A 27858-nucleotide genomic window follows, 5' to 3' on the forward strand; every position below is an offset into this window, starting at 1 on the left:
GAAGAAGATGATGTAGTGCCTTCTGCGGCGCCTACGTCAGTGTTACTAGTCAGGGAGTGCTGCGGGGAGGATGGCGCCCACCCTTAACTATGTGGCCGACCTGGAGGACGAGGTGGCGCTGGAGGGCCTCGACGGCATCACGGTGGAGGGTGAGTCTGGGAGGGAGTGTGGATTTTTTTTTCTCACATTGTTTTGGGGAGCGGCGAGGAGCGAGCTTTTTTTTTTGTACTCTTTTTGTCGCCCTTGAGCCACACCTTTGATGTAAAAAAAAAAAAAGATCTCAGCCTGCTAACTCTGAAATCTCCATTCATGTGTGTGACCTTATTGTAGTGAGTTGCATTTTTTCTTTTTTTTTACAATAAAGGAGACGGCTCAAGGGCAACAAAAAGAGTGTAGAAAATAAAAGCCAGCTACTCACCGCTCCCATGCTGTCAAACACCACCTTTACTAAGGATTTATTCATATCTTAAGAGAAGAGGCATCCCCTTATAAGCTCTAGCTCTCTGCCATGTAAGTAATCACTAGGTAGGCAATGTAGCATAGAGCATATTACAAAGGGAAACACCATAATGAATTTCAAGTTGGGAAGACAGGTTGATGTGTTCTGTATCCACTGCATTCTAGATCACTTCCTCTTTTAAACAGTCTATGGTATTTCTGTAGAATCACTCCTCACATATCAAAACACCATTTGTTCCTTCATAGTGTAGATAAGGGATGAAATACATGAGCCTTGCCACAAGTTGTTAAAGCTGTCTAGAGATTAACAGACAATGAAGGTGCACAGTGATTCTGCATACTCATTGAGCATTTTCTGTACTATTTTTGTATAATTTGGCAGTAATGATTTTATTAATTTGTCTCATTCTAAAAGCAATGTTTTATGAACATCTTTTGGTAAAATTCCAGAAGTGGCACCTGAAAGTGTTTTTCTGACAAGTTTTGATGTATTCTGAATTAGTCTGTCAACCATTTCTCTCACAAATGTATTTTTTGTTTCTGCCACCCCTTCTTTTTTTCTTTCCATAAAACAAATAATGCAGATCATAGCAAACAAATCATAACTCATCCAAAATGTACGTTTTGTACTACGATAAATAGAACTGAGAAAAAAAAAAGTTCCTTTAAGCCCCCATAAGACTGAGGAAGACAAACTGCTGCCACCTCGACCGCCAGTCCTCACACAGCGGTTCAGCAAGAAGCGTATCACACTTGATTATTGTGAACAATTAAACTCAACAAATTTAATCAAACTAAGTCTTACCCAACCTGACCTACGGTAATTTATATAAATGTACTTTAATCTAATCTGACTTGTGCCCCGCTGCCAAAATGCTATACGGCTGTACGTCAATGTGTTCTATGTGCACAAAGTAGCTACATTATAAAGCACAGAGTTCTCCTTTGCTATGAGATGGCATACTTTTGGAATAATACTAATCTTACTCACAAGCATACCCTTGAGTTGAGCTGTCATGTAAAAGAAATGTCCTGCTTCAAGCTTTAGATAATAAGTAACAAACTCATGGATGTTTGTGCCACAGGACTGTGGCTGAGGCTGAAACACAGACCAAACTTTGAGAGCAACATGCCACTGGATGACAAGAGCAAAATCTTTCTCTGGTCCCTCATCTGCAGGAACCAAGAAATATCCATGTACAAGCTGCCCACACCCAGGAGGGAGCTTGTCATTTTCAACAGGTAATCACAATAAGGATCTCACTATATTCTGTGCTTGTAATAATTTCTTTTATGCAAGTTTCCTCCATTACCATTGCCATGAAGGAGGAGGGGAGATAACGAGGCAGTAGGAGAGGAAGTGAAGGGTTTTGTTAGAATCACTGACTGGAGAGAACACTTCTTTATGTATGTATGTGTGTGTGTGTGTGTGTGTGTGTGTGTGTGTGTGTGTGTGTGTGTGTGTATTTATGACTGAGAAAGAATGTCAAATGTCCAAGTTTCCAAGGCACATGCAGGCTCTCCAGCAAACCTCTTGAGAGTGTCATAGAGCCTTCTGACTAGAGGTTAGGATCATTGTTCTGTATACATGTAAATGAGCAGATCTGTGTTTAATACATTCCCCTCACACCCCTTAATCTGTGTCAAGGTATGAGCACATGGACCATGAGTTGGGTATTGTCCTGGAGCCTGCGGACATCCCGGCAGACATTTACCCGTTCCACCTCATCGAAGACACAGAGAATGGCATCCGGGGGTCCTGCGCCACCTACCATGAGCGCATTGACGTCACGGAGACGGTCATCACTATGAGCCTGGAGGAGGTGGAGGAGATGTAGGTCTTAGTCTGCCCTTAAGAGACCCTTTTATATTACTTTTTACTGTAGTTTCTGTATTACTTGATTTGCTACTATTATTTTGCCGTTTATGTTGATTTTTTCACACCTTGTTAAACACACACACACACATATCAACACACTACAAGATCCCCCTCTCTCCCACAGGTATGGTCGACAGCTGGTGTTGGTGGCCAGTCCACTGCTGAGGGACAAGGCTCTGTGCATCAGTGCCTGCATTGACAAGTTTTATGACCTCACCATCAGCCAGTATGTCATCCTGGAACGTATTGGAAGGTCAAGGTGGATGGGGGAGATTACACAGGGCAAGGTAATGCCTGAGTTGAGATTGATTGTTATTGAGCCATAGTAATATGGTCATGTGGTGTCATACAAAAGCAGAAATTCTAGCTCCATATGACAGAAAACAGAAGAAAATAATATCTATATAAAGTCTGAATAAACGACATCTTTTTAAAATCTGAGTGAGAGCCAAATCTAAAAGTATTGTTTCCCCTTCAGGTGAGTCTTGCGTCCATGGGTGAGAATCCCAAGACAATGTTCTACCACCGCAAGCGCCTCCTGAAGCTGAACCTCATCACCAAGCAGCCGCACCAGCAGAAGGGCATCAAGGGCCAGACCAACAACGGTTCCCTCCTCCACCTCACAAGGTCTGTCTTCACTGTTAACCACTTCTATTTAACTCTTAAAGCGCGGGTGTTGACAATAGTTGACAGTTGGTGCCTGGGCTCAAACTGCAGGTGTTGACAATAGTCAACAAGGCATTTTTTGACTTAGCGGGCTGTCAAATTTAATTTGTTTGTGCTGAAGTAGTGTAAGCATGTCGTTTTCTGTCAAACAATACCCAACCATGCTCCCTAAAATAATTATTGGTCAGTGTATGCCTTGTGTTAGCTTTGAGAAGGTGTGCGCTAGACTTCCCACCTCTTTTCACCTTCCAGTGAATTTCATCCACAAGATAGGGTACTTTGGCCTCAGCACCCATCAAGGGCATCAGGAAGGCCCGGTAGTTAAGTTTTTTTGGGTGTGTTTTACATAAACTGTATAAAAGTTATGCTTTTTATTACTAAATCACAGAAGTAAAGTCCACTAAGGGTGGAAAACTGTCTATATTCTATAATAATGTGTTTTCAGTGATCCTACTTCAATATTCCCTACTCGCTCTAGCAATGGTTATATAGTCTTCAAATTAACGTCAAAGGACAGTTAAGGGTATGTACTTTACAATGATACTTCATTCAGTCACGTGAGATAAGTAAAAGTGAAGATATAAAAGGTTGAAGTGAGGTTTGTTTTTGCGGCAAATTTCACCTGAATGTGCCCGCATGGGAGGACTGGCACGGCAAAACAAGCCCGCGTTTTAAGGAGTAATCTGTGACAAAGACGCAAAGACAAGTATTGGTATTATTATAGAAATTTGGAACATCAATTATTTTTTTCCCTCCCAGATGTTAACTATAAACAATAGCCTTGTTTACCCCTGTATGGAACATGCATCCCATATGTGTGTGTGTGGGAATGTATGCACACACTAATCCTGTCTCCTGTTTGTGGTAGCAGGGATTTCCAGGATTTTTTTGTTTTTGTTTTATCCTTGAGCTGCCTCCTTTGCTAAAAAAATATGCACTTTACATGCAAATGATATGTTGCTACTGACTAGCTAGGGAAATACTTGCATCTGACTCACACACAAACTTAAACATACTTTTTCACAGGTTCTATGTGGAGCGTCATTCCAAGTTCATCATGATGATCCAGAGGGCTGTAGAGCTGCTGATGAGCAAGCCTAACCACTGCGCCCCCTACAGCCAGGTCAAGGAGGAGATGGGCATCCCGGAGCCCTCCTGTCGCAAGCTGTTCAAAAGCACAGAGTTTCAAAGGTACCAAAGTGTGTGCATGTCACCTCAGTAAAAAAACAGTTTTCTCTTGTTTTCTTGTGAGCTTTCTTGTGAAAACAGTCCTCCATAGGCAGAACTTGAACTCAGGCCCTCACAGTCATTAGCTCTGTTCTTCACACACACAGCACTCTAAATCTAGTGTTTGAAAGCCCTGGTGCATGAGTTAATTTTTTTTACTATTTTCCTCTTTTTACCATTTGACTATTTCACTATTTCCTATTTCTCTTAACTCTTCCCTTTTTATTAGGCTTGTGAGGAACGTGAGCAAGCCGTACCGCAAGGTGTACCCCAACGCCACCGCTGCCCAGTGGAAGTGCAAGGGCAAGGACGTGGAGAAGTTTATCCGCATGATGGAGCTGATTGACCCTGGGGTGGATCCCCTGGAGGTGTGCAAGACAGACGAGGCGGTGGAGGAGGAGGAGGAGGAGGAGATGTACCCCGGCATCCTGGACCAGAGCAAGGTGAAAAAATTAATCAGCATCTATTTCTACTTGAAAGTAGGTATATGGTCCCTGAGAGTCAAGATCAAGACCAAGATTGCCCATCGAGCGTAGGTTCCCCATATGATTAGTTCCCTCAGTAGCCCGGTGAAAGTTACCGCCTGCACACTGCACAATGAGTGAATCTACCAATCAGGCCTTTTGTTTACCATTTCAAAGTCACAGCTGCTTGGGGTAAGAGCACTGTAATTCTTCAACCAACAGTGGAACACTTTGAACACAGAGAAGGGCACAAAGCAACATGCGGTATCATATTCAGAATTTTAAGTAAGGTGGCCGAATGAAATACTGCATACACATTAAGTTCCAGGAAAATTTGGAGTATTCTTTATTTTTTTCTATATATATCTTGCCAAATTATAGGTGCGTCTTATATACCGGTGCATCTTGTATGGCAGGAAATACGATATTTGATTTACCCCGTTTCCTTTTTACTCATGAAGGCAAATTAAGATGCTCTGAAAGAGAGGGACGCATTGGGGCATTAGTGGAAGCATTTATTTTCCTCCTATGATCAGCCCTAAACGCACAAGCGTTTTTTTCCACATGGCCGCCTCAAGTCATTGCCAGTTAGTTATCATTTGTTTACTTTCATTCTGCTTATTCATTTCAATTTTTCCCCTTCAATTAATCAGCTTGAGATTTTCACCTTAGGATGTTTTCATATGAGTTTGATGATGATAAGTCAACCCATTTTTTGTATATTTTGGTTACAGACAAACAAACAAATAGACAGACAGACAACAACAAAAACATTATTCTCCTTGAGGTAGGCAATACAAAGCCTCACCGTCCCCTTCCTGCCCCTGCCGACACAGATCAGGTGGCGCGAGGACCTCCTCCACCAGGCATACAAGATAGTGGAGGAAGCCGGGCCTGATGGTGTGACACAGTCCGACATGGCAAGGATGCTAGGGCAGGCCAAGTTGGACTCACGGACCATCTGCCGCAACCTCCAGCGCTGCAACACTGTCCACTCCCTCATGAAGGACGTCGGGCGCCAGAGAGTGTCCCGCTACGTGTCCCACAAGTTCATACAGACGGGACACCTCACGCAGGAGTTCCGGTGAGGGGAGGCTGCATGAGGGGTGTTGTTAGGTTAGGTTAGGTTGGGCTGAGGTGGGTTGTATGTACTCAGATGCTTCAGAGGTGGAAATAGGAGAGGGGTGACCAGTTGGACACCTCATGCAAGAGTTTCAGTGAGGGAAGGGTGCATTAGGAGCTTTATTTGGTTAGGTTAGGCTGAGATGTGTTGGTTTGCATGTACTGTCGGCTAAAAAAAGTATCTAACATCTAACAGTCTACCCATTGGTACCCACCTAACCATCACAACACCATGTCTATAGATCTCTCTCAAATTTTATTCAATCGACCCATGGGTGTTTGATGCTTCCTTTGCTGACTCTATTCAGAAGAGCTTCAGAGATAAAGGTAGAAGGGAGGAAACCAACTGAAAGACCAAACAAGACCTGGTGACAGTGTGTGGAGGGAGACATAAGAAGGATGATCATCAGGGAGGAAAGAGTCTACATTCATCAAGAGTGGGAAGACTCATAGCCCATCCAAACCCATACGGGAAAATAAGGCCGTTAAATGAAGAAGAATGAAGAGTTGTGTGGCGTTATTGGGTTCATGGATGCAAGATGTTGGTTTAGGGGTGCAGGGGTGTAGTTGATTAGTGTCATGCCATGGAGGTGAAGAGCTAGGACCAAGCATTTCAAACCCTATGCCATTGTGTGAGGTCAGGAAGGGCATCCAGTTGTAAATCCCCTGCCAGAACCTCGAAAAACAGCGACCACACATGAAGCTGTCAAAAGAAATAAGTTGCTGTTGTGGGTAGATATTTTGGCATTATTTGATTGTGTGTGGATGGGCACATGGCAGCATTGGGCATTGGAGAGGCTGAGGCAATGGGCAGATACAGTTGGAAGCATATCATTGACTGTTTAACTTCATGGGAGTTTATGGGAAAATCAGACCTTAGAGTCTTAGACATGATGATGATGATGATTATGTGTGACAGGGTTGGGTCCAAGTACAGGTGACTGTACTTAAGTCCAAGTCCAAGTACATGTCATTGTACTTAAGTACAAGTACTTTATGTGATGAAAAAGATCCTGTCACAGATTCATAAAGCACGAAAGTTAGTAGTTTTTGTATATACATGTACACATTAATGAGATATAATGATATTACACTACAATATCATAACACTCAATGTGTGTATTTACCCAATAGTATCATCACAAAGTTCACTAGAAGCTATTTACAGTACATGGCTTTTGATTAAAAACAATGTACTTGTTTTTACTTGAATGTACTTGGTATTTTTCAAGTACAGTGGGTCTAAGTACCAGTACATGAAAATCTGTACTTAAGTACAAGTACATGTACTTGGACCCAACCCTGATGTGTGAATGGATTTTCTTAGGGTGTTATTGTCCTTACTAAGTTACTTAACGGGAGTTTAGGTGAGAGAGGGGGGGTGGCAATGCATTTGTCTTTGCTAGGTCTGTTTTGGTCCTTGAATGGATCTTTTTCTGTTGTCCTAAGATGACTTATTTTATTTTTATTATTATAGTTTTAATTGCTATCTCAAGTTGCTAGCAGGTTTTCAGTATTGTAGCTAAATGTTTCTTTGTAGAGTGAGCTAATGTTTCTTTTTTTCCTTATTCAGGAAAGAGAGGCAAAAGATGATCGCCATGATAGAACACGACAAGCCTCAGGGGGCCAACCTTCCCTCAACATCACAAAAGGTGAGCAACAAATTATTCACTGAAATGTTTTGTCTTGAAATGCATTTGGAAACACTTAACACTGATTTGAACTTGCTTACATCCAGTACATTATTTTGTTATTCAATTACCTTTTTTCCTGTTCATGCAGAATGTCAGTTAGTAAGAAAAAAAATAGCAGTAGATGGGTCTCTGACCTTCCTTAAAATGAGACGGGGGTCTGCACAGAGACTTGCATGTAGGTGCCCTTGGGGTGGGCAAAATAGGGTGAGTGCAGTGATGCACATCCCCTTGCGTGATGTATGCCCCCGTTGATTGACTGATTGACACTACACTCTCATCCCTTCCAATCAACTCATATAAAGTACATGAGATCTATACATGTTTCGAAAGACTCCATGCATAATTAAACATTTGTCTTGTTTTTCTTAGGTCTGCTCTCTCTTAAGCTGCCATAAGGAACCAAGGATATCTTCTCTATGACCTTGTGCCCTTATTGGTGCCAAGCATGCCAAGCCTTAACACAGCTGACCACTTCCCGGCATCAAGACATTAGCTGTGTACCATCATTTTCTATGAATATAACTTTCATCCCACCCAACAGAATGAGGTGTCCAAAACAGTGGAGTCCAACCTTCTGGAGGGCGTGGAGGTGAACATGGAGGTGGTGACCATGAAGAAAGGGGGCAAGGAGAACTGTGATGCTGCCTCCACTGACCAGGCAGACTCCACTCCCTCCTCCTCCTTCCCCTCCACCTCCTCCTCCTCCCTCGCCACCCCCAGCCAGGCCAAGCAAGGGGAGAAGAAGCCGCCTGAGGGAAAGCTGTACAGTGAGGGGTGAGTGCAGTGTCCTGTCTTTCGGCTCTATCCTTACCTTGACCCAATAGTGACAGCTTTGAAGGGGCACGTGAGCCTTATTTTCTGGGCGGTGCTCCTCTATAGTGAAACCAGATTGGTGAAATCGTTTTTGTGTTGGCTCTTGGGGTCCTCTCCTCCCTGCCCCTCTGCCACACAGTCCCAGCACCTGTCTCTTCCTCGCTTATGTTAGCCATAGGTAATGTATGAGAGGAAGAAATAGGTGTTGGGACTGTGTGGTAGAGCGACAGGGAGGAAAGGAGCCAATGCAAAAATGATCTCGCCAATCTGGTTTCACTATATATGCCCCCTGTTTTGAATGACCAGATAAAAGGTAGTGATAACCATATAGTGAAGGGCAGTGAACCAGATAAAGTGATAGTGTAGAAACTTACAACACAGTATTTTTTTAGATCTTAATGTAATACCATGATGTGAAAATCTAGGCACCATTCATATAGAGTAACAAGAATAACCTAATGCTCTTTCCCCTTTCCTAATGAATTGTATTATTGCAAATATGGGATCCACGTGAACTGCGCTCCATCTGAAGTCCCTTGTTTATCATTAACCAAATAATTTGTTTTTGTTAGTGTCATGACTCAGCAGATTAGAATATCCTAGTAGTGTTTGCATTTGTTGTGTTCTTTCTTCTTTCTTGTTCACTTTTGTTATCCATAACTTTGTGTATAGTTTCCTGAGCCTGCTGAAGGAGATGAAGATGACCTACAACAACCAGAAGCGCAGCTCTCCACATGTCACCACCAGGATGATGAAGCGCGCCAACATGATCATTGAGGCTGTGCGCTCCACCAGGGTCATCGACGACGCTTTCAGGCTGCAGAAAATGATTGTACAGGTGAGTGGACCCACAAAAGTCTGCCTTTGTGTCCCACTAAATTGTTGGGTGACAGGAAGCAAGGATCATAGATTAGGGAACAGACAAAAGTTGGCGATATTTTAATGACAGTAATGCATAAATACTGGACTTGAGCAGGCCATACCATGCATAGAACTGATAAAAGATGAACATTCAAAGTAGTAGAAGGGTGAGCCAGGAATTGTAGAAGTCAAAACCAGGTGATGAGATCAAATTAGAGCATTTGCCAGAGCAGGATTGAGTGCACTAACATTAAACATAGAGGTGAAGAATGTTGGGAGAGGCTTTTGTTGTGCAGTGGAGTATTAGTGTCTAGAGATGATGATGATAATGATAACAATGATGATGATTTACGCTAACACACTCACAGGCCGAGACAAAGGAAGGCTATGCTGTCAAGATGGACAAGAAAAGTCTTGACCGCCTTCTGGATAAGCTGTCCAAGGAAGGTTTCCTCAAGAACATCATCGTCAAGCTCAAGAGCAAAACCACCAAGACAACCAAGGAAGTACGCTATGTGGTCCATCCCAGCATAACATTTGGTGAGTGGTGGGTGTGACGGGGGAGGGAGTGTGGTCCATCCCAGCATAACATTTGGTGAGTGGTGGGTGTGACGGGGGAGGGAGTGTGGTCCATCCCAGCATAACATTTGGTGAGTGGTATGTGTGACGGGGGAGGGAGTGTGGTCCATCCCAGCATAACATTTGGTGAGTGGTGGGTGTGACGGGGGAGGGAGTGTGGTCCATCCCAGCATAACATTTGGTGAGTGGTGGGTGTGACGGGGGAGGGAGTGTGGTCCATCCCAGCATAACATTTGGTGAGTGGTGGGTGGTCCATCCCAGCATAACATTTGGTGAGTGGTGGGTGTGACGGGGGAGGGAGTGTGGTCCATCCCAGCATAACATTTGGTGAGTGGTGGGTGTGACGGGGGTGGATTGTGATCCATCTCAGCGCCACTTGTGTTGTAGGGGTTAGCACACCTAATACAAATCTTCAGGTCTGGGTTCAAATTCTGGCCTGGGCATTTGGTGTGCAGCCCACCCAGCTGTTCATCCTCCCATTCAGGCTGGTAGATAAATGGGTATATACCTGGGGAAACCTGGGGAAAAGATAAACTGTGGTAACCCGGATGTTGCACTGGCCCTGTGTTCCAGGGTAATGTGTTCTCCCCCACCACAGGCTCAAGGGCTAGTGGTATGGAGATGAGCACTGCAGCCATGCCCAGATAATAGGGTATGCTCCTAACCTCACCTCTACCAGCATAACATTCAGGCGGTGGTGGGGGAGGGGGGCTCTTTGCAGTGAATGATTACTCACCTTTTCTTTGCCATCATTTGATTTGCTCTAAAGATCAATTCATACTCTCTGATGACAGACAACCCCCACCTGATATCAACCATCGAGCAACAAAAGCTGAAGTTCCTGGTGGCCAGCAATGAGCCCAAGAAGGACGCTGAAGGCAGCAGCCCGGACAAGAAGGCTGCCGCCCGCAAGGTCAAGATGGAGGACAAGAGCGAGGGTGTCCAGGCCTCTGCCACAGTGGAGGTCACGGCGGAGGGTGCCGGGGAGGCCATGAACAGGGCCTCGGTTGGGGAGAGCATGCACCAGCTCAAGCTCATGAACAGCAGCAGCAGCAGCAACCAAGTGGGGGAGGAGGCCTTGTCTCCACCGCCCGCCACCAAGTCAGCCGACTACAAAAAGGTACCATGCATCTCAAGTCTGGGTTATTACAGTAATAATGTTTGTCCATGATTTTTGTCCTCCTTCCCAGTCTGTTTTTTTTCCTTCCCTCAGGTAAACTTTGGGAAGGTATCAGGTGTGCAAGGCACCCTAATATTTAGATGTGTGATGATGGTCACCATGTTCATTTGGTACTCCCTCAGTTAACATTCTTATTTTGTTGAAGTGGCAGCTGGTTATCCTCTGTCTGGGATATGATTTTTGTTCCCTTTGATTAACATTTATCTTATGTATTATTCTTCATCTTTTCTGTCCCCAGCAAATAGGCATCAAGACCAGCCTGGGGCCCAAGTTTATGCGCAAGTATGAGCTACACAAGCTGCTCTTCTACCTTGTGTACGGCTACCAGGGCAGCGAAGACTTGTGCCAGGAGGACGCCTGGGTCACCATCGCCGAGGCCTCGCCGGAGGTCAACCTGCAGAATGAGGACATGTCAGAGTACCCGAACATTTACTACCCGGAACTTTCCTACAAGTGAGTGACACAAAGTTTTACAGAAGATTTTTGACACATGATGAGTCCAGCCAGTGATGAAGTCAAGGTGCAATAGCTGTGCCTTCCATTTATAGTACTGTATCAAGATATAAACCTTTATCATTCATCCCGACATGATGGTTATTTGATCATGCTTTCTTTCCTTTTTGATAATCTTTTGATAACTTTTAACTTGTATCCTATTTTTTTTTTTTAACGTTTTTGGCTCTTGTTAGCTGTTCTGTAGTCACAACGTTCGTGCATTGTTTTCAGAATGTTCATCCCACCTCTACCAAAACACATGAACACTGACAACGGCTGGGCCTTCGTGTGCGACGTTCTCCTCCGCCTTCCACTCTGCATCTTTGTCCGCCTTGTGAGTGTGCCCTGCATGTCCCCAGAGCTGGAGAGCTTCCTGTGCCACCCCCTCAGGAAGAACCTCCTGGTGAAGTACCTCCCGCAGCACCTGCGCCAAAACCTCCTGCAGGGCCGCCGCTACGTCACCTACGTCATCGACCTCATCAACCGCCTCTGCTACATGGGTGAGGCTCCAGCGACCCGCATGGCCCTCAGAGGCAGCCTGGGACTTGCTTCACCATTGCACTCTCACTGGAGATGGAACATTCTTTCTATGTTAAGAAGAGGCAGATTTAGGGCTCTAGAATAAAGAAAGCTGCTCATATAAAAAAGTACATCAAATTTTGGGTCTGAGGTATCTTGATTCCCCCTCTTCAAATATTCAAAGTCTTAGGAAGGAATAAATACAGTAAGTGGATGGCTTCTCCAGGGTTTACAGGTGAAATGGATGAAAAAAGTGAAGGACTAATTATCTTTTGCATCAGTAAGTTGGACAGCACAGGGTTGAGCTGGAGTAGAAAGTCTTGCACAAACATCTCAACTTATGAAAAGAGTAAAGGACTAATTGGCTTCTGCATCCTTAAGTTGGACAGCATAGGGATGAGCTGGAGTAGAAAGTCCTGCACAAACACCTCAACTCATTTCCTCATCACCTCAGGGCTGCTGCAGTACGGCCAGCAGGTGATGAAGGAGAAGGACCAGGTGTTCATCTATGTCAACCGCCACGCCAGCCTCATCGACTCCACCATCTCCTCCCCCGGCTACCACCAGATCTCCACAGACAAGGAGTATGTGCGCAAGGAGTACTACTTCAACTGCCTCCAGGACATCCTACAGTACTGGTTAGTCCCTCTCAGTCAGTGTCTTGGTGATTGGTGTTCCCATCCTGCTGTGGAGAGATAGTGTCCAGTGAGGAGGTGGCAAGATGTGGATTGGAGGAGCTGAGAACAGGGCTAAGAGTATGGAGATTGAAGTGGTTCAGGCATGTGAGAGGAAGGGGTGTTAGTGAGGCATTGGGGAGAGCTGTTGTGGTGAAAGTGCCAGGTTGTCACTCACCAGGCAGGTCAGTGAAGACATGGAGGCAGTGTGTTCAAGAGGATTTGGCAGTAGTTGGCATTGGAGAGGCTGAGGCAATGGGCAGAAATGATTGAAAGCATGTTATTGACCTTTAACCCTTGAGATTATGAGAAAACCTTAAGTTAAAGAGAAGATTATGATGATGATGATTGTGTGGTACCTTTGCCAGTCCACTTCCACCCTTCTGATGGGTACTTGTATCAGGTAGAAACTATTTCACAAACTGTCTAGACACACTTACCTTTCCCCAAACACACAAACTTGATCCATTCCAGACATTCTTACCTTTCCCTCCCCTACACACAAACTCTATACAGTCCAGACGCACTTACCTTTCCTTCACGCGACACAGAAATTTTATACAGTCCACACACTCACCTTTGCCTTGTCCAACCCAAGGTATGATCTGTGGACCATCTCGATGCACACTCCCCTGGGCGGCCACAACTGCATGCAGGGCAAGAAGATCACCATCCAGATCCTGGACCGCAAGCCTCAGATCCTGGAGACTCTCGCACCACGCAGCACCACAGAGGCACCGCTCAGGTAGGCAGGCTTGGTCCATTTTATTAGTGCAGTCATTACTCTTACTTACTCCATGATGCTAAAAACCTGTGGAAGGCAGAGAATAAGCCTTTGCAATTCTTCTTCCTCCTCTTCTTCTTCTTCTTCTTCTTCTTCTTCTTCTTCTTCTTCTTCTTCTTCTTCTTCTTCTTCTTCTTCTTCTTCCTCTTTTCATTCAGTGTTTTTATTTTCCTATATGGAGGTTGGACAGGCTATGAGTCTCTCCCATTCTTAACAAGTGTACCCTCTCTCCTCCCTGATGTTCATCCTTCTCATTCTTATTCTTTGTTTTCTTCCTTTAGCTCAGTTTTTATTCCAACACTCTACAGAATTGAGTGCCAGCAGAAGACAAAACAAAGCCTTCATTGTTCCTGTTTCTATTTCCAGAGACACGGGCGTCATCCCAGGGGACGGGCGGGGTGCGGGGGGGCTGGACTCGGCCATGTTCGCACACCTCAAGCGCAACTGGTCATCCTCGTCCCAGTCATCCGCCACTCGCCCCTCGGCCATCATTCCACCATCCAGCGTTGCAGGGGAGCGGGCGAACTACGAGGGGTCAGCGTCTTACTCCCAGTACCTCATGAACACCACCAACCCCTCGGCGGAAACCCTGTCCCCCAAACACAGACTGGCTGGCCTGCGCAACGTGAAACTCTCGGTGTACAGAGTAAGTGCATGATGACCATCCTTGCTCATTGTGCTGGTGTTAAATATTTTCTCATTGCCAGAAATAGTACTTGTGTATGTATGATGCATGAATTTAGGAGTCAGAATGCAGTGAAAAGCTGTAATGGAAGGGTGATGGAGAAAGTAAAAAGAAATGAGCCCAGGCAATGGAAGTACAGGGAAGAAGGAGAGGAAGACCCAAGACAAGATGGAAAGGCTGATATGAGAAACAAGGCTCTGAATACTAACATGGCGGGCGATAGAGGCAGGTGGAGGCGGCTCATTAAGAACAGCAACAATGTATAATGGCAGTCTAGTAAAGCTGATGATGAAGAGTGCAGTGAAAAACAGTAATGGAAGTAATAGGAAGGGGATCCAGTCTTAATCCCCAAGTCAACAACCCCAAACAGCAGCCTTTTATAAACATGGGTAAAAGATATCAAGAGAAAGGATTAGTTTATACAAAGCCTGTTTTTTTGAGTAGTCGTGAATACTTTCCATAGCACACATACGCATTTGTTAACTCCTTTACCCACTGCACACCACACAAACAAATATCCCCTGTACCGACCCTTATACCCGCCTTGCCTGATTTCATAGAGGTAGTTTATATTTACCTCCACACCCTTATTTAGCAGGATATATATATTTTTTTTTACATGCCCAGATAGATTTTAGCCACGAAATGTGTGTAACGAAGGGGTTAAAGTCCTATTGACACATACACCAACACATTGTAGCTACATAATTCACTCATTTGCTTATACTTCTTGAAACACTAACCAATTAATGTGAGCTGTAAAATTAACTAGGTGTGATTTTACTGCTGACTTCTAAATCAGTCCGAGAAATGAACAATCGCAGTAGTCACAAAAAAGACAGGCTACTTGTTCATGAGAGGAGTAATGAGCATAAACCTCCTCCCACAGCCAAGGTTGGGGCCTGACGGGAAGGCCTTGGAGGTGCCAGTTGGGGTGGTCAGCCGTCAGCCTCGGGGACGGAAGAGACGGCAGGAGGAGTCGCAGCCCTCAGACGTCAAGGCACCGGCTGTCAAGTGAGGGGCCGAGGCATTGCTGTTTTTTTGTTCTCTTCTCATGGTTTTTTTTTTCCTTTCTTTCTCATTCTCTTATTTCATTGGTTTTTCCTTTCTTTCTTTCTTTCTTTTTTTTGTTCTTGCTTGCTCATTCCTTCTTGTTTTTTCCTTTCTTTCTTTCTTTCTCATCCTCTTCTCATTGTCATTTTCTTTCTTTATTTCTTGTCCTCATCTCATAGTTTTCCTTCTTTTTTCTTTGATCTCTCTTTCTCTTGTCCTCTCTTCTCATTGTTTTTTCCCATCTTTCTCATCCTCTTCTCATTTTTTCCTTTCTTTCATTCTTTCTTTCGTTCTTTCTCGGCCTCTTTTCTCTCTGTGTCAAATTTTGTTGCTTTCCTTCATTTTTATTTTGGTATCATGGTCTCCTTTTTAATCCTTGCCCTTCCTCCTCTCCGTCTTCTTGATCTTTGGTTTTCATTATCACTTATTCTCCTCATCTTCCTCTTTCTCTTCCTCTGTTCCCTGGTTCTCCATTTCTTCTCCCAATAACCTTTCACTTACTCTATTATTAGGCAAATTTGGCTTTTCCTTTTCTTTTACATTTCCTCGCAATTTATTTCCTTTATTTATTGTCTTTTTGTTATCTCCCTAACTCTTCTCTTACTTCTCCTCGCTACCCCTTTTCTCAATTCATCCTCCCTCTTAGCTTGCAGTTACTACCTTGGTTTTTCCTTTTTTTCCTCATTCTTCTTTCTTTCATTCTTCTCTCGACATTGTCACTGCCATTCTTATTTTCTTCCTTCTCCTCTTTCTCATCCTTCTCCCTTTCATTCTTCCATATGTTATCACTGCCATTCCTATCTTCTTCCTTCTCCTTCTCTTCCTTCCCACTTTCATTCTTTCATATGCTATCAATGTCATTTTTACTTTCTTTCTCCTTCTCTTCCTCCTTATCTTACTTCTCCATTCCTCTTTTTTAGCTTGTCCTTCTTACATTACTACTATTAAGACCAGACTTGTCCTCCACTGATACACATGCAACACACACACGCAGACCAAACCATGTGTGTAAGTGTATATATGTGTGTGTGTTTTTGCATGTACACACTAATAGCCATCATCTGTTTAGTGGCCAGTGACTTACCAGCGCCTCCACACCTCCCCCCTCAGGTCCACCAGGAGCCGAGGCACCGGTAGGAACAATCAGTATAGTTACCAGCGGGAACTGAAGCAGCGCAAGAAATCGCCCAAGAAGCCGTACTATGACGAGGAGGACCGCGCCGCCCTCAGGAGGATGAACAAACTGTAAGGGAGCCACTGGCCTTGACCATTTGGGTTTGGTCCTTTTTCATTGTTCTTCATTTGATTGCTTTCATTTCTATCTCATCTTATAATCAGCGAAGAAAACCGTGAAATATGAAGATGCTGTTTATCTTTTTCAGCTTGTTTTCTTGCTTTCTTTCTTTGATGCACTTTCTTTTATAGGAGCTGTGCTTAGTTGGCTTTTTTGTTTTTATATATTTTTGCCCTTGAGATGCTTCCTTTACTGTTAAAAAAAAGAAGTACTAATAGCCATCATTTGCTTGAAACTTCCATATGTATCACAAGTTTTATCAAGATGGATTGGTCTTTCATTAGCTTGGCTTGTCACTAGATCTTTCCATGACCTTCCTCAGCCGTGTGGACTGGTCGTCGGCCGAGGACTCCTTCCTGCTGCTGTGCAAGGTGGCGTCCTGTTTCCTCTTCCCTAACGTGCGGAGCCAGATGATCACCTTCAGCCTGGTGCGGGACCTCCTGCACGAGCGGTTCCCCGAGGCGCGCAACAAGACCTCCCGGGCCTGCCAGCGCCGCATCAACTACATCATGAAGAACGCCACCACCGAAGACAATGTGTCGATATTCCTGGAGGAAGTGCGACAGGACGCCAGCATTGTGTCCGAGTTTAAGGTGCGGGATCAACTCTTTATGGCTTTTTTGTGTCTGTTGTTGTTTTTATTTGATTTAGAAATTGGCAGTAAAATCACACATTATTAATTCTACACCTCACATTGATTGGTTAGTACTTTGGGGAGTCTATAAAGGTCAGTTTTTATGCCTTTTCTATGAGTCATGTGATTGTTCCTTTGTTTGATTTAGAAGTTGACAGTAAAATCACACTTAGCTGATTTTACACCTCACATCAATTGATTAGCATTTTGAGAAGTCTATATAAAAGGTTGTTTATATATCTTTTTTGTGACTTCTGTGATTATTTCTTTGAATGATTTAGAAGTTGGCAGTAAAATCACTCTTTGGTGATTTCACACCTCACTTCATTTGATTAGTATTTTGAGGAGTTATAAAGAAGGATGGCATTCTGTGTATCTGTTGGTTGTTTCCGAAGCAGGCGCTGTTGCTGTAGGAAAATAGAACTCATAGTATAATAGACTGTCCAGGAAACAGGTACCCAAGAAATTCAAGCAAAATGGAGGCGTTATTTCAATATTTTCAATTAACAATCTGGTAACATTGCCCCACCCGAATAACAGCACCACTCCTCTCCCCCCCCAGAGCCCCAAGGTCCCCAGGAACAAGACCAACCTCGAGAACGTCTACTCCAAGATCTTCCGCGAACTCATGAACCGTCTGGTGGTCAAGTTTGCCTCCAGTGACTCCCGGCAGTGCCCCGACCTGCCCAGCACCCTGGAGGAGTTTGAGGACCGCTACCAGGTCATCGTGGCGTCCTCCTCCCTCCGTAGCAAGCTCAGGATCAAGGAGGTCACCACCATTGCCGATATTGACTTCTACGTGGTCAATGCGCTGATTTATGTGAGTTTACATTTGTTGTTGTATTTTGTGTTTATTTGTTTATTCTTTGTCATTGTCATCATCATTGTGTATTTATTTACTTATGTGAGTCTTTTCATTGGCTTTTGATATGTTTTAATTTGTTTTTCTGTGTTTTATATTCTTCTCTAGTTATTAATTTTTCTGTTATTGATATTTTTTTATTTTACTGAGTGTGTATGTGTACTGTTCCAGAGTTCGCTGTGCTCCAAGTACGACCGCGACTCCTACGCCTACCAGCTGTACCTCGCCTACCAGCAGTACCCCCACACGCTGCTCAACTCTGTGCTCACCAGGATGCGTCAGGACCAGATGATCAGCTACAAGAAGGCCTACAACCGGTCTGTGGTTGCCCAGTCCTGCTTGCCCCTCTCCACCTCACCCTTCCAGCTCTCGGTCACCTACCAATATGTCTTCAATTTTAAGGTGAGAGAAGGACTACCAGAAGGCCATGGCTTGAGTCAGACCCAATTGAGTCCCTTGGGTAAACTGTGGCTGTGTTTTCTTCTGCTCTTCTTCTTCTTCTTCTATTGCTTCTTCTTCTTCTTCTTCTTCTCCTTCTTCTTCTTCTTCTTCCTGTTTTTTTCTTCATCTTCTGTTTTAATGTCCTTATTTTCCCTTTGGGGTTGTATGGGCTGTGAGTCTCTCCCACTCTTGGTATTTGCCTACTCTCTCCTCTCTGATGATCCTCCTAATGTTGTCTTCCACACACCGCCTCCATTTTTTTTTTTTTTTTTTTCTTTTTTCTTTTTTATTTTTTTTATTTTTTTTTTTTCTTCCAGCTGGTCTCCTCCCTTTTACCACCACAGCTCTTCTGAGTACATGGCCCTCCTCCTTCCTCTTGACCTGCTCATACTATCTAATAACTCTCTTCACCTCTTTCTCTTGCAGCTTTTGTGTTCCTTGGCAATATGGGTGTGGAATCAAAGTAGAGAGGACACAGGCTCTGAGTTGCTTCTCTTAGAGTTTTTTCTGTATATACTAGTGTTGTCCTTTTTAGTTATTTTCTCATTGTGGATTTCCTTTTTTACAGAATACCATTTCATAACTGTTGATGAATAAAATTTGTCTTCAGTGTATGGTATATAAATGTACCCAAGTGTTTGTATGAGTGTGTGCGTGCACTGACCCAAGCCACTCTGCCCTCACAGTACCAGTACGAAATCTTCGGGCAGGCGTGGCAAATGCTGAAACAACTCGTGCAGCAGAGCAGCCAGTCAGCCTTGAGGGCCAGCTCAAAGGAAGGATCACCAGCACCCTCATCCTCCCCTTCCTGCCCTGATGTCAACCCAGAAGGGGGCAGCAGCACAGGCCAGGGGGAGGGAGTGCCAATACTGATCCATCAGGAGGGAGGCTACTGTGCTGCCATAGTTGCTCTCTTGGCCACCAAACGGCTCATCTTCAACATCGTGATCCCGGAGCAGATCATCATGATGGACCAGCAGCACACCGTCATGCAGGACCACCACGAGTCCCTCCTCCAGCGCTTCTCGGACCACACGCAGCTGTCAGGCCGGGACATACAGGACTTTGACGTCTCCTTTACAGACGCTGAGAAGAAGCAGCAGCTTCTTGCCAGTGCATCAAGGCCTAAAGTGGGTGATCGCATTGCTGAAGCCATGGGGAGAGAGGCTTTTTCCAGGGGTGATGCTTCCCCTGTGTCAGCCTCAACACAAGACTGTGAGGCACACGATGTAAAAACAGGCATTAAGGGGTCTGTGAAGAGGAAGGTTGGGAAGGAGAGACGCAAAGTTAAGAAGCTTTGTAAGGCTCCCGGCACCATGAGCCATGAGGAGGATAAGGATAAGGATGAAGAGGAGGAGGGGGAGGACATGGAGGTAGGGGAAAACACATTTGCATCTAATGTTCACAAAAATCTCAGACTCACCAGCACACCCTCACAGCCTAAATTGAAGGTGGAACAGGTGAAGGGAACTCAAGACTCTGTGGAGGTTGATGGAACTGAGGAGCCTAGTCAAGGGGGAGGAAAGAAGAAAGATAAACATGTCAGCTTCCAGGACGGTAATGCTGGGGATGCTGTAGAGATGCAAGACACTGAGGACACCTCCATACTGGGCGAGGCATCATCTATCGAAGAAGATGCAGATGGTTCAGAGTCACAGGTAAAAATGTGTGTCCAGGTTGTTAATGTCACATCTAGTTCACACATATACACGTGCGGGTACACATCCTCATTCCAACTGGCTCAGAGTTAAACATCCTTTCAACCTCAGTTTGTTCTCTAATATGAAAAAAATACAAATATGAAATTGACTCACACTGTGCCACATATCCAGCTCTGTAGTGTTGCATTTAACTCACACACATACACATGCAGGTACATCATCACTCCATCTGCCTCAGAGTCAGTTAAGCATCCTATCAGCCTCAGTTCTTCTCAAATATGAAAAAATACACATATGAAATTCACTCATTCCATCCAACATTGACCTCTCTTCTGGCCACTCCTTCTGTTTACATTTGCAGGAGCAGGGTTTAGTGGGCTCTTGTTTTTCTTTGTTTATTGTCCTTCAGGTGTGTTCTTTACTGTAAAAAAAGAAACTTACACCATCTTTTGCATCCACAGGGCCGCTCCAACCTCCCCTCAGCCTCCCGCCTGGGCCTGTACATGATGCGCGACCAACTCACGCAGGCGGACGTGAACCAGATCAACATCCAGCACGCCCAAGAGCACCTGGTGGTCAACGCCTGCGACATCACCTGCCGCCTCCGCCCCCCACCCGACCTCCAGGATGAGTACAGGGCAGCGGTGGCCAAGGGCGTGGAGGCTATCGAGGATGTCCTGCTGCCACTGCCCAAGGCTTTGGTGGCTGATGCCTTGGAGAAGAGGAGGAAGTGTGTATTTACCTAGTTGTATTTACCTAGTTGTAATTTTACAGGGCCTGGGCTTACGCTCGTGTGGTCCCGTCTCCGTATCTATAATTATCCAACTTTTCCTTGAAACTTTGCACACTCTTCGCCGATACTATTTCTTCACTTAATCTGTTCCAAACCTCTATATTTCTTTGTGGGAAGCTATATTTCTTTATGTCTCTTGTGTGTGTGTGTGTGTGTGTGTGTGTGTGTGTTTTGCTAAGTTTATGAGTAAGGAAAGTTTATTTTGTTCTTAGGCCTCATTGTATTGTGTTTAGAGGAGGTTGGGTTTTGCATTTTTGTGTTGGTGGTGGTAATGAAGATATCTAAATTCATTGTCTTCATTGTGTAGATCTCAGGAGAAGAGAAAGAAGTAAGCAGATTTTCACCTTACACCTTTTTTGTACCTTCAGGAGTGAGTGTGTTTGTTGAATATTTGTGTGTATGTATCTATAGCCACCATGCACTAAGCTGGTCCAGAAGCCCCGCCCCTTCTTCCATAGCTGCAGGATATCATATGTTGGATGAAAGGAGCTTGGAGTCTGGGCCGCATCATTAAACATTTCGCCACCCAAGCTCACATATTTGACAAGACTTTCTTAAGAGTTTTGTGCATTTCCATGGGTAGTTCAGTGACCCTAGTGGTGGTTTAACCCTTCCTCTGTGCCATGAACCTACAAAAAAACTCAGTAGAACCCGACTGATCTCCTTTTCGCCCTGTGGAAATGAGAGGCGGAAGTGTCTCAGAATACCAACCTAAGTGTTACAATGGAGAGAGGGTGAGGGGGAGGCAGAGCTTGTGGGCCAACTTATGACTTTAGTTTGTGTATTCATTTGATATGCTTTTAAATATAATAGACAGCTGAGATTATTGATGAGTCTCCTTCCTCCTCAGGGTAACACTGCAGGGGTGGAACCAGCTGGAGGACGTCTTAGCCCAGTGGGAGGAGGAGGGCCACGGCGCCGACCTGCTGGCCATGGTGAGGGAGCTCTATCAATACATCGACCAACAGAAGGAGCTCGGGGCTTCCGTCAAGGACCTCAAAGTAAGGAGTCAAGAAGTGTTCAGTTTATATTGAAGCACATTAGGTAATCTCTCCCTTTTATCGTTCTGTTGAAAGAGTTATTTAGGGAAGCGGAAGAATGTGGAATGAGATGAGAGACAGAGTGGATGGAGAAATGGCAAAAAACATCAGGGGATGCAGAACAAAAGGAAAAAGGGAAGAGAGGAAGGAAGGAAAGGGATGCTGAACAGAAGGAAGGAGGGGGATGCAGGAAGGAAGGAAGGAATGGTATACAAAACAGAAGGATTTTTCTCCATAATTCAAGAGAGAGACCAACTGCAATACATTAATAACATAAAGGGACACTGAAGAGGACGACACAAAAGAAAAACAGCAGAAAAGAAATGAAGGGGGATGCAGAACAGAAGGATATTGTTTCCCCATAATTCAAGAGATAGACCAAGGTTAAAACAGAATAAAAACACACAAAAATCAAGACTGAGGATGATACAAAAGAATCAAAACAAAAGAAGTGAAGGGAGGGGCAGAAAAGAGATTGACCGAAGAGAAAGATAAGAGATAAACCAAAGGCAACAATAAAAAAATACAAATAAAATCATAAGAAGAAAAAAATATCACTTACCAGTCCCGACCTCCCCTTGCAGACCAGGTACCGGGACTACCCCTACAACGTGACGGCGGTGGTGGCGCTGATGGAAGGCGCGTTGCTGCTGCTGCGTGTGGGCGCCTCGACGGTGTGCTGGGTCACCATGCAGCACACCAAGCCCTGGCTCATACAGACCAACAAGATAACGCGGTGGGTGCCTCTTGCTGGGCCTCACCCAGCTGTCTTAGAACCTGTGGTGGAACCTTTTATCTTTTTATTTTATTATTACAATTTATTTAATTTATTTGTTTATTATTTTTGTATCATTATTTTATTTTATTTATTTTGTTTTGTGTGGCTTGTGCCCTACCTCACCTGGCTGTCTTAGAACCTGTGGCTGAACCTTTTTACTTTTTATTTTATTAATACAATATTTTTTTGTTTATTTTTTTTTTTTTTTTTTTTTTTTTTTTTTTTTTGTGTGTGTGTGTGTGTGTGTGTGTGTGTGTGTGTGTGTGTGTGTGTGTCCGTCCGTGTCTGTGCCTTTTTGCCAATGTGTAAGTCCGCTTCCTACTTTGTGTGCAGTGGCTGGGCAGGTGATTGTTTTTTATAAGTAGTAATGTTTTCATAGTTGCCATTCTCTGCTCTCTTAGATCATGGGATGGAGCATTTTGGAGCTTTCCATCACCAAGTTGCTGCTGGGAAAAGTAGCGAAAGTGGACGTCCTTCATCGTATTTTAATGTATGGTGACACATAATCTCTCTCCCCACAGAATGAACCGGCAGAGCATTCAAGTCCAGGGTGTGTACAAAATGAACTTAGACAAAACAGGAGAGACGCCATCCACCTCCACCACCACTCAGGACTCGGGTGTGCTGGAGGGGAGTGAGCAGGAAGGCAGCAAGCATGGCGAGGTATGTCCGAGTACCACTTCTCAAACTAAAAATGCTCAGGAACTATTTGATTATTGTAGGACCAGATGTAAATTATGCCCTCACATAGTCTTATTTTTGGTATGTACATTATTGAGCTGGATGGTTTTCTTTCAGTTTGTTTCATTAGCATATTTGTTTTTTGCATTTTATTCACTCATATAATTACTTTTCTTCCTCCTTTTTGTCTTTCCATTTAGTTATCTCAGCTTATCACATTTTCCATACAGTTTCCATTCATTTTATAGTTAGTTGCCTTTTGACCTCCATTGTGACTTACATCCTTTTATATTTACTGTTCAGTCACACCATCTTCTGTAATTCTCCACATCCTCGTCGATTTACTGTTCAATCACACTGTTTCCTGTAATTTCTCTTCATTATTATTCCACATCCAGTACTCAGCAACCAACATTGTGCCTTTACATCCTTTTAAATATACTATTTAGTCACACCATTTTCTGTAATTCTCCACATAATTATCCCACATCGCGTATTTATAGCGTCTTCCATTTGGCGTAACTCATTTGTGGGTCGTGATCTGTAGAGTCCCTTGATAGATAGAGTCCCGACAACCTAAGATTTGGACACCATTATTGGCCCTGTTTTCGCTGAGCTTTTCAAACGCTAGCACACACTCTCGCGGCGAAAACAGGGCCAATAATGGCGTCCAAATCTTAGGTTATCGAGACTCTATCTATCAAGGGACTCTACAGATCACGACCCAGAAACGAGTTACGCTAATTGGAAGACTCTATTAGTTAGCATCTCTTCTCCCTTGTATGCAGCAGGAGCAGGACCAAGCAGTGAGCCAGGATGCAGAACTGGCCTCAGACCCTCTTGCCAGCAGCAGCCCCCCGCCAGGCAACTTGCCGGGAGAGGAGTGGTCAGCCAGTGCAGCGCCCCCTCAACAAGGTGTGTATGTGTGGCGATGGGGAGTAGATATCAGCAACACTTCATTAATGGGAGTCACCTCTTTTGTGGTCCTTTTTTTGTTTAGAGACCAGCAACATTTCTATATACATCACCTTTTTGTGATACTTTTTTTATTTATTCTCACTCAGCTTAGTTCTCATTGTTACCTAATTTGTGCAGTTTTACATGGTTTATGTTTCTTTATATTACTTCCTAAAAAAACATCATACTGCCTTCTACCATTGATTCAGAAAGCAGATGAAAAAACAATCTATAAGCTTCTATAATAAAGAAATACATATTTGAAATTCTTCACCTTTAATACAAATGAAGACAAGAACCAATATAGAACCAGGGCTTTTTTGTTTTCTTTTTGTTTTTGCTTGTGAGCTGTTTCTTCTACTGTAAAAAAAGTACCACCTCCCTATGGCACTAATTGATTTAGAAAACAACAAAAACAATATACAACCTTCTACAATAAAAAAATACATATTAAAAATTCTTCACTTTTATCAGGAATGGAGACAGAGAGCCAAGCAGACCCAGCATCTCCTCCCTCTGGCACTGAGCTGGACCTCCCTCCCCCTGTGGCCCTTGATTCTAGCACTGAGGAGCCCCAGAACCAGACTTATGAGGCCTCCACCAGTAGCTCTGTGCAGGCACTGGGGGAAGGGGAGGAGGAGGCACCCATCCCCACCACAGCAGACGCCAGTGAAGGGGAACCGACCACCACCACCAGACGTTCTCGGAGGATATCCCAGAGCAATGCAGCAGGTGTGTGGGGCTCTTGAAGGGGGAGGGTGAATGTGTTCCTGGCTTTATGTCAAGGTTTATGGATTTTTTTCCAATGAGAGATCTTGCTGATTTTTATACTTTATTTTATATCAATGGAAGCATCTCAAGGGCATCAAAAAACAGAAAAACAAAAGCCGTCAAGCCGTGCTCCACCAAAAAGAGTAAAGAAGGAGAGGCCAGAGGAGAGGTCAGTGTTATTTTGGTTGGAGGGGTGTCTTGATACTCCCCTCTTGAAAATTCAACTCGTAGGAGCAGGAAATACAGACAAAGGAAGGCTGTTCCAGAGTTGACCAGCAAAAATTATGAAAGAATGAAAATTTTGGTTAATTCTTGCATAAGGGATTTAGACAGTTTAAGGATAAATGAGAGTAGAAAGTCATTTGAGTGAATGGGTGATGTGTTGCTTTCATGTTGTTTATATGAGAGTTTGAAAAGATATTTAATTTCTATGGGTCTTGATAGGTAGTTGTGATGATACTTTAGTGTCTGAGTTTTGTGCAACTGCCATGGTTTTCATACAGGTTTAGCAAAGGTGTTAAAATGTTGGGAGGCTAAGTCACTTCCTTGTTCCTTTGCAGTGGCCACATATTATTAAAAGTTCTAATCCAGTACTCTACATACTCATTTACAGTGGTTAAGCAGGTGAATAGATAGGTAGATAGATAGACAGTCCTAACCATTGCATTACCTATCACTTTGTTTAGACTCATAAATAAGAAAGAAAGAAATAGTACCTGATTCCATGTTCCTCCTAAAAAGAAAATAGGAAATGCAGGAAATTTATGGAGAAAGGGTAAAGAAGGGGAGCCTCTAAACAACAGATGCAGAGACAGACATGTCCAACACTTAACTCACCATTTGTTGTCTTGTGTACAGCCAAGCAGGGCGAGGAGGACACAAGCCTTGGGGTGCGGCACATCCACTCCTTCCTGGCCATGCGCAAGAGGAACTACAAGCGTGACGAGAATGTGTCCAGCCGGATGGAGAAAACTGTCCAGCATCACTACCAGACGTAAGGCAACACCACAGCCATTCATCTTCCCTTCCTCCTATTCCTTATCCTTCTCATACTTCTTCTCCTCTGCCTCTTTTTACCTATGGGCCCACTGGTTGTTTTTTACTTTTTGCTATAATTTTTTCTTCTCATTATAAGCCAATGTCATAATCATTCATTTTCTCCTCCTCCTTTTCCTTCCCTTCCTTCTTCATCAACCTTTTCTTCTTTTAGTGTTGGCTGTTTTTCTTCTACCTCAACCATTTATTTCTCCCCTTCTACTTCTTTTCCTTTTCCTCCTCCTTCTCTTTCAACTTCTTTTTTTTTTTTTTTTTTCTTTTTTCCCTAAGATAAAAACACTTCCGTTCTCCCGCAGGTCCGAGCACGAGAGGATCGATGTGGCGGTGCGTCCATGGGTGCGGCTCAATGGAACACTCAACAGGCGCGTGGTGGACCGTCTGCTGGGGGCCGCGCTTTGCCTGGTGATGGAGCGGCCAGGCATCAGCGGGCGGGACATCGTCTGCCGCTTCTCCCCCGCCCTGCAGCCCGCCCACACCCATGACCTGCTGGAGACTCTGGTGCAGCTGCAGTGTGTGGTCAGGGTACAGCTGGTGCCTTCCCACAAGCCCTCGCTCTTCTCGGATATTGTGGACTATTCGCTGGGTTGGTTTCTTTGCTGTGTTGTCTTGTTTTGGTGTTGGGTTTTAGTGTTGTGTGTGTAGGAGGGGAGTTTTGTGTGTTTTTTACTATGTCCTCTTGTGTTCCTGGTGGTAATTTCTTGTAGTAACTCCTCATTGTATGCTTCTTCCATTTCGCTCAATAATTTGTAGATTTGTGTTAGGTCTCCCGTTTCTCTTCATTGTTCTAGTGTTGGTAGGTCCATTTCCTTTAGTCTTTCCTCGTATGTCAATCCCTCCAACTCTGTGTGTGTGTTGGGGAGGTGGCTCTCCTCTTTCCTTTCTTTTTTTCTCTATCCATATAAATGCTCTTTATTTCAAATTCATTTGTTCACTCTTAAGGTATCTTTTTTTTTCTTGTGTGTGTGTGTGTGTGTGTGTGTGTGTGTGTGTATATTCCTTTAGTTTAATTGTATTTTTAAAGCATGATTGTGTCTAATTTTGAGACATATGTGATTGATAATGTGTACTTTTACTAGATGAACCTTTTCCATTTTTTAACTTTTTTTTTATTTCTTATGAACTCATCTCATATGTGTATTTCTTTAGTAAAAAGTGTGTTATGTATATTTTCTTCTAACATTATCTGATCCTCAAACTCCACAGTTTATAACTTTTCTGTGAACACTCAAACTTCATCATACCTTTCTAAGTTAACATACCTGTCCACCTGAGCTGAATGATATTTGTGCATTATCTAAAATAAACTCCCCTCCTTGGCAGTGCTGGCGGAGGTGCATGACTGTGATGAGGAGGTGCTGTACGAGCCCACCGTGGACGCCATACTCAAGCTCTCCATGTTCATCGGTGAAAAGAAGTACACGCAGGACTTCCTTTCGGGGGAGCGGAGGTGAGGGAGCGGCGGAAGGGGCAGCGTTGTTGTGATGTGTTGTGTTATTGTTTCTTGAGGAAACATTTGTATATAGATAATCATGATCATTCAAGGTTTACTCTGTTTTTATTGTCCTTGTATGGTTTTGAAAAGATATGTTTAAGGGAGTGGAGAGGCACAGGAATGATCTTTGTTCTTTAAGCTTACATTAGGTTTTCATTCTCTTCTTTTTCATATTGTGTACCGTCTTAATTTCCCCTTGTGGTTGTACGGGCCATAAGTCTCTCCCACTCATGAGGATCGCATA

At 44.0% G+C, this 27858-nt stretch overlaps 1 protein-coding gene across 2 annotated transcripts; it reads left to right on the plus strand.

Moving 5' to 3' along the window:
* On the plus strand, positions 1-27669 carry LOC126980481 (general transcription factor 3C polypeptide 1-like). 2 transcript variants are annotated; one of them, XM_050830416.1, is made up of 33 exons: positions 1-149; positions 1545-1701; positions 2108-2293; positions 2463-2625; positions 2817-2965; positions 4031-4195; positions 4461-4674; positions 5532-5779; positions 7391-7469; positions 8053-8285; positions 8997-9162; positions 9554-9725; positions 10559-10884; positions 11183-11397; positions 11671-11939; positions 12413-12596; positions 13231-13377; positions 13783-14062; positions 14991-15115; positions 16265-16399; positions 16771-17041; positions 17645-17902; positions 18116-18346; positions 19072-20043; positions 20508-20776; positions 21690-21840; positions 22464-22615; positions 23179-23320; positions 24127-24253; positions 24770-25027; positions 25925-26060; positions 26419-26705; positions 27443-27669. In XM_050830416.1, exons 1-33 carry the CDS (start codon positions 71-73, stop codon positions 27571-27573), a joined length of 7077 nt encoding a protein of 2358 aa, XP_050686373.1. In that variant the 5' UTR covers positions 1-70; the 3' UTR covers positions 27574-27669. The 2 variants fall into 2 exon arrangements, with proteins under 2 accessions (XP_050686373.1, XP_050686374.1); XM_050830417.1 differs by having other exon boundaries at positions 24130-24253.
* The last annotated feature ends 189 nt before the right edge of the window (positions 27670-27858 follow it).

The sequence above is a fragment of the Eriocheir sinensis genome, chromosome 44 (genome assembly GCF_024679095.1).
Source record: "Eriocheir sinensis breed Jianghai 21 chromosome 44, ASM2467909v1, whole genome shotgun sequence".
Classification (NCBI taxonomy): Eukaryota; Metazoa; Arthropoda; class Malacostraca; order Decapoda; family Varunidae; genus Eriocheir; species Eriocheir sinensis.

Bases quoted from the DNA above. Each gene is read 5' to 3' on its own strand.
- LOC126980481 (XM_050830416.1), top strand. From the start codon at position 71: ATGGCGCCCACCCTTAACTATGTGGCCGACCTGGAGGACGAGGTGGCG. The intron at 2,966-4,030 runs GTCTGTCTTCAC...ACTTTTTCACAG, and splicing joins TCCCTCCTCCACCTCACAAG to GTTCTATGTGGAGCGTCATT. The intron at 12,597-13,230 runs GTTAGTCCCTCT...GTCCAACCCAAG, and splicing joins CAGGACATCCTACAGTACTG to GTATGATCTGTGGACCATCT.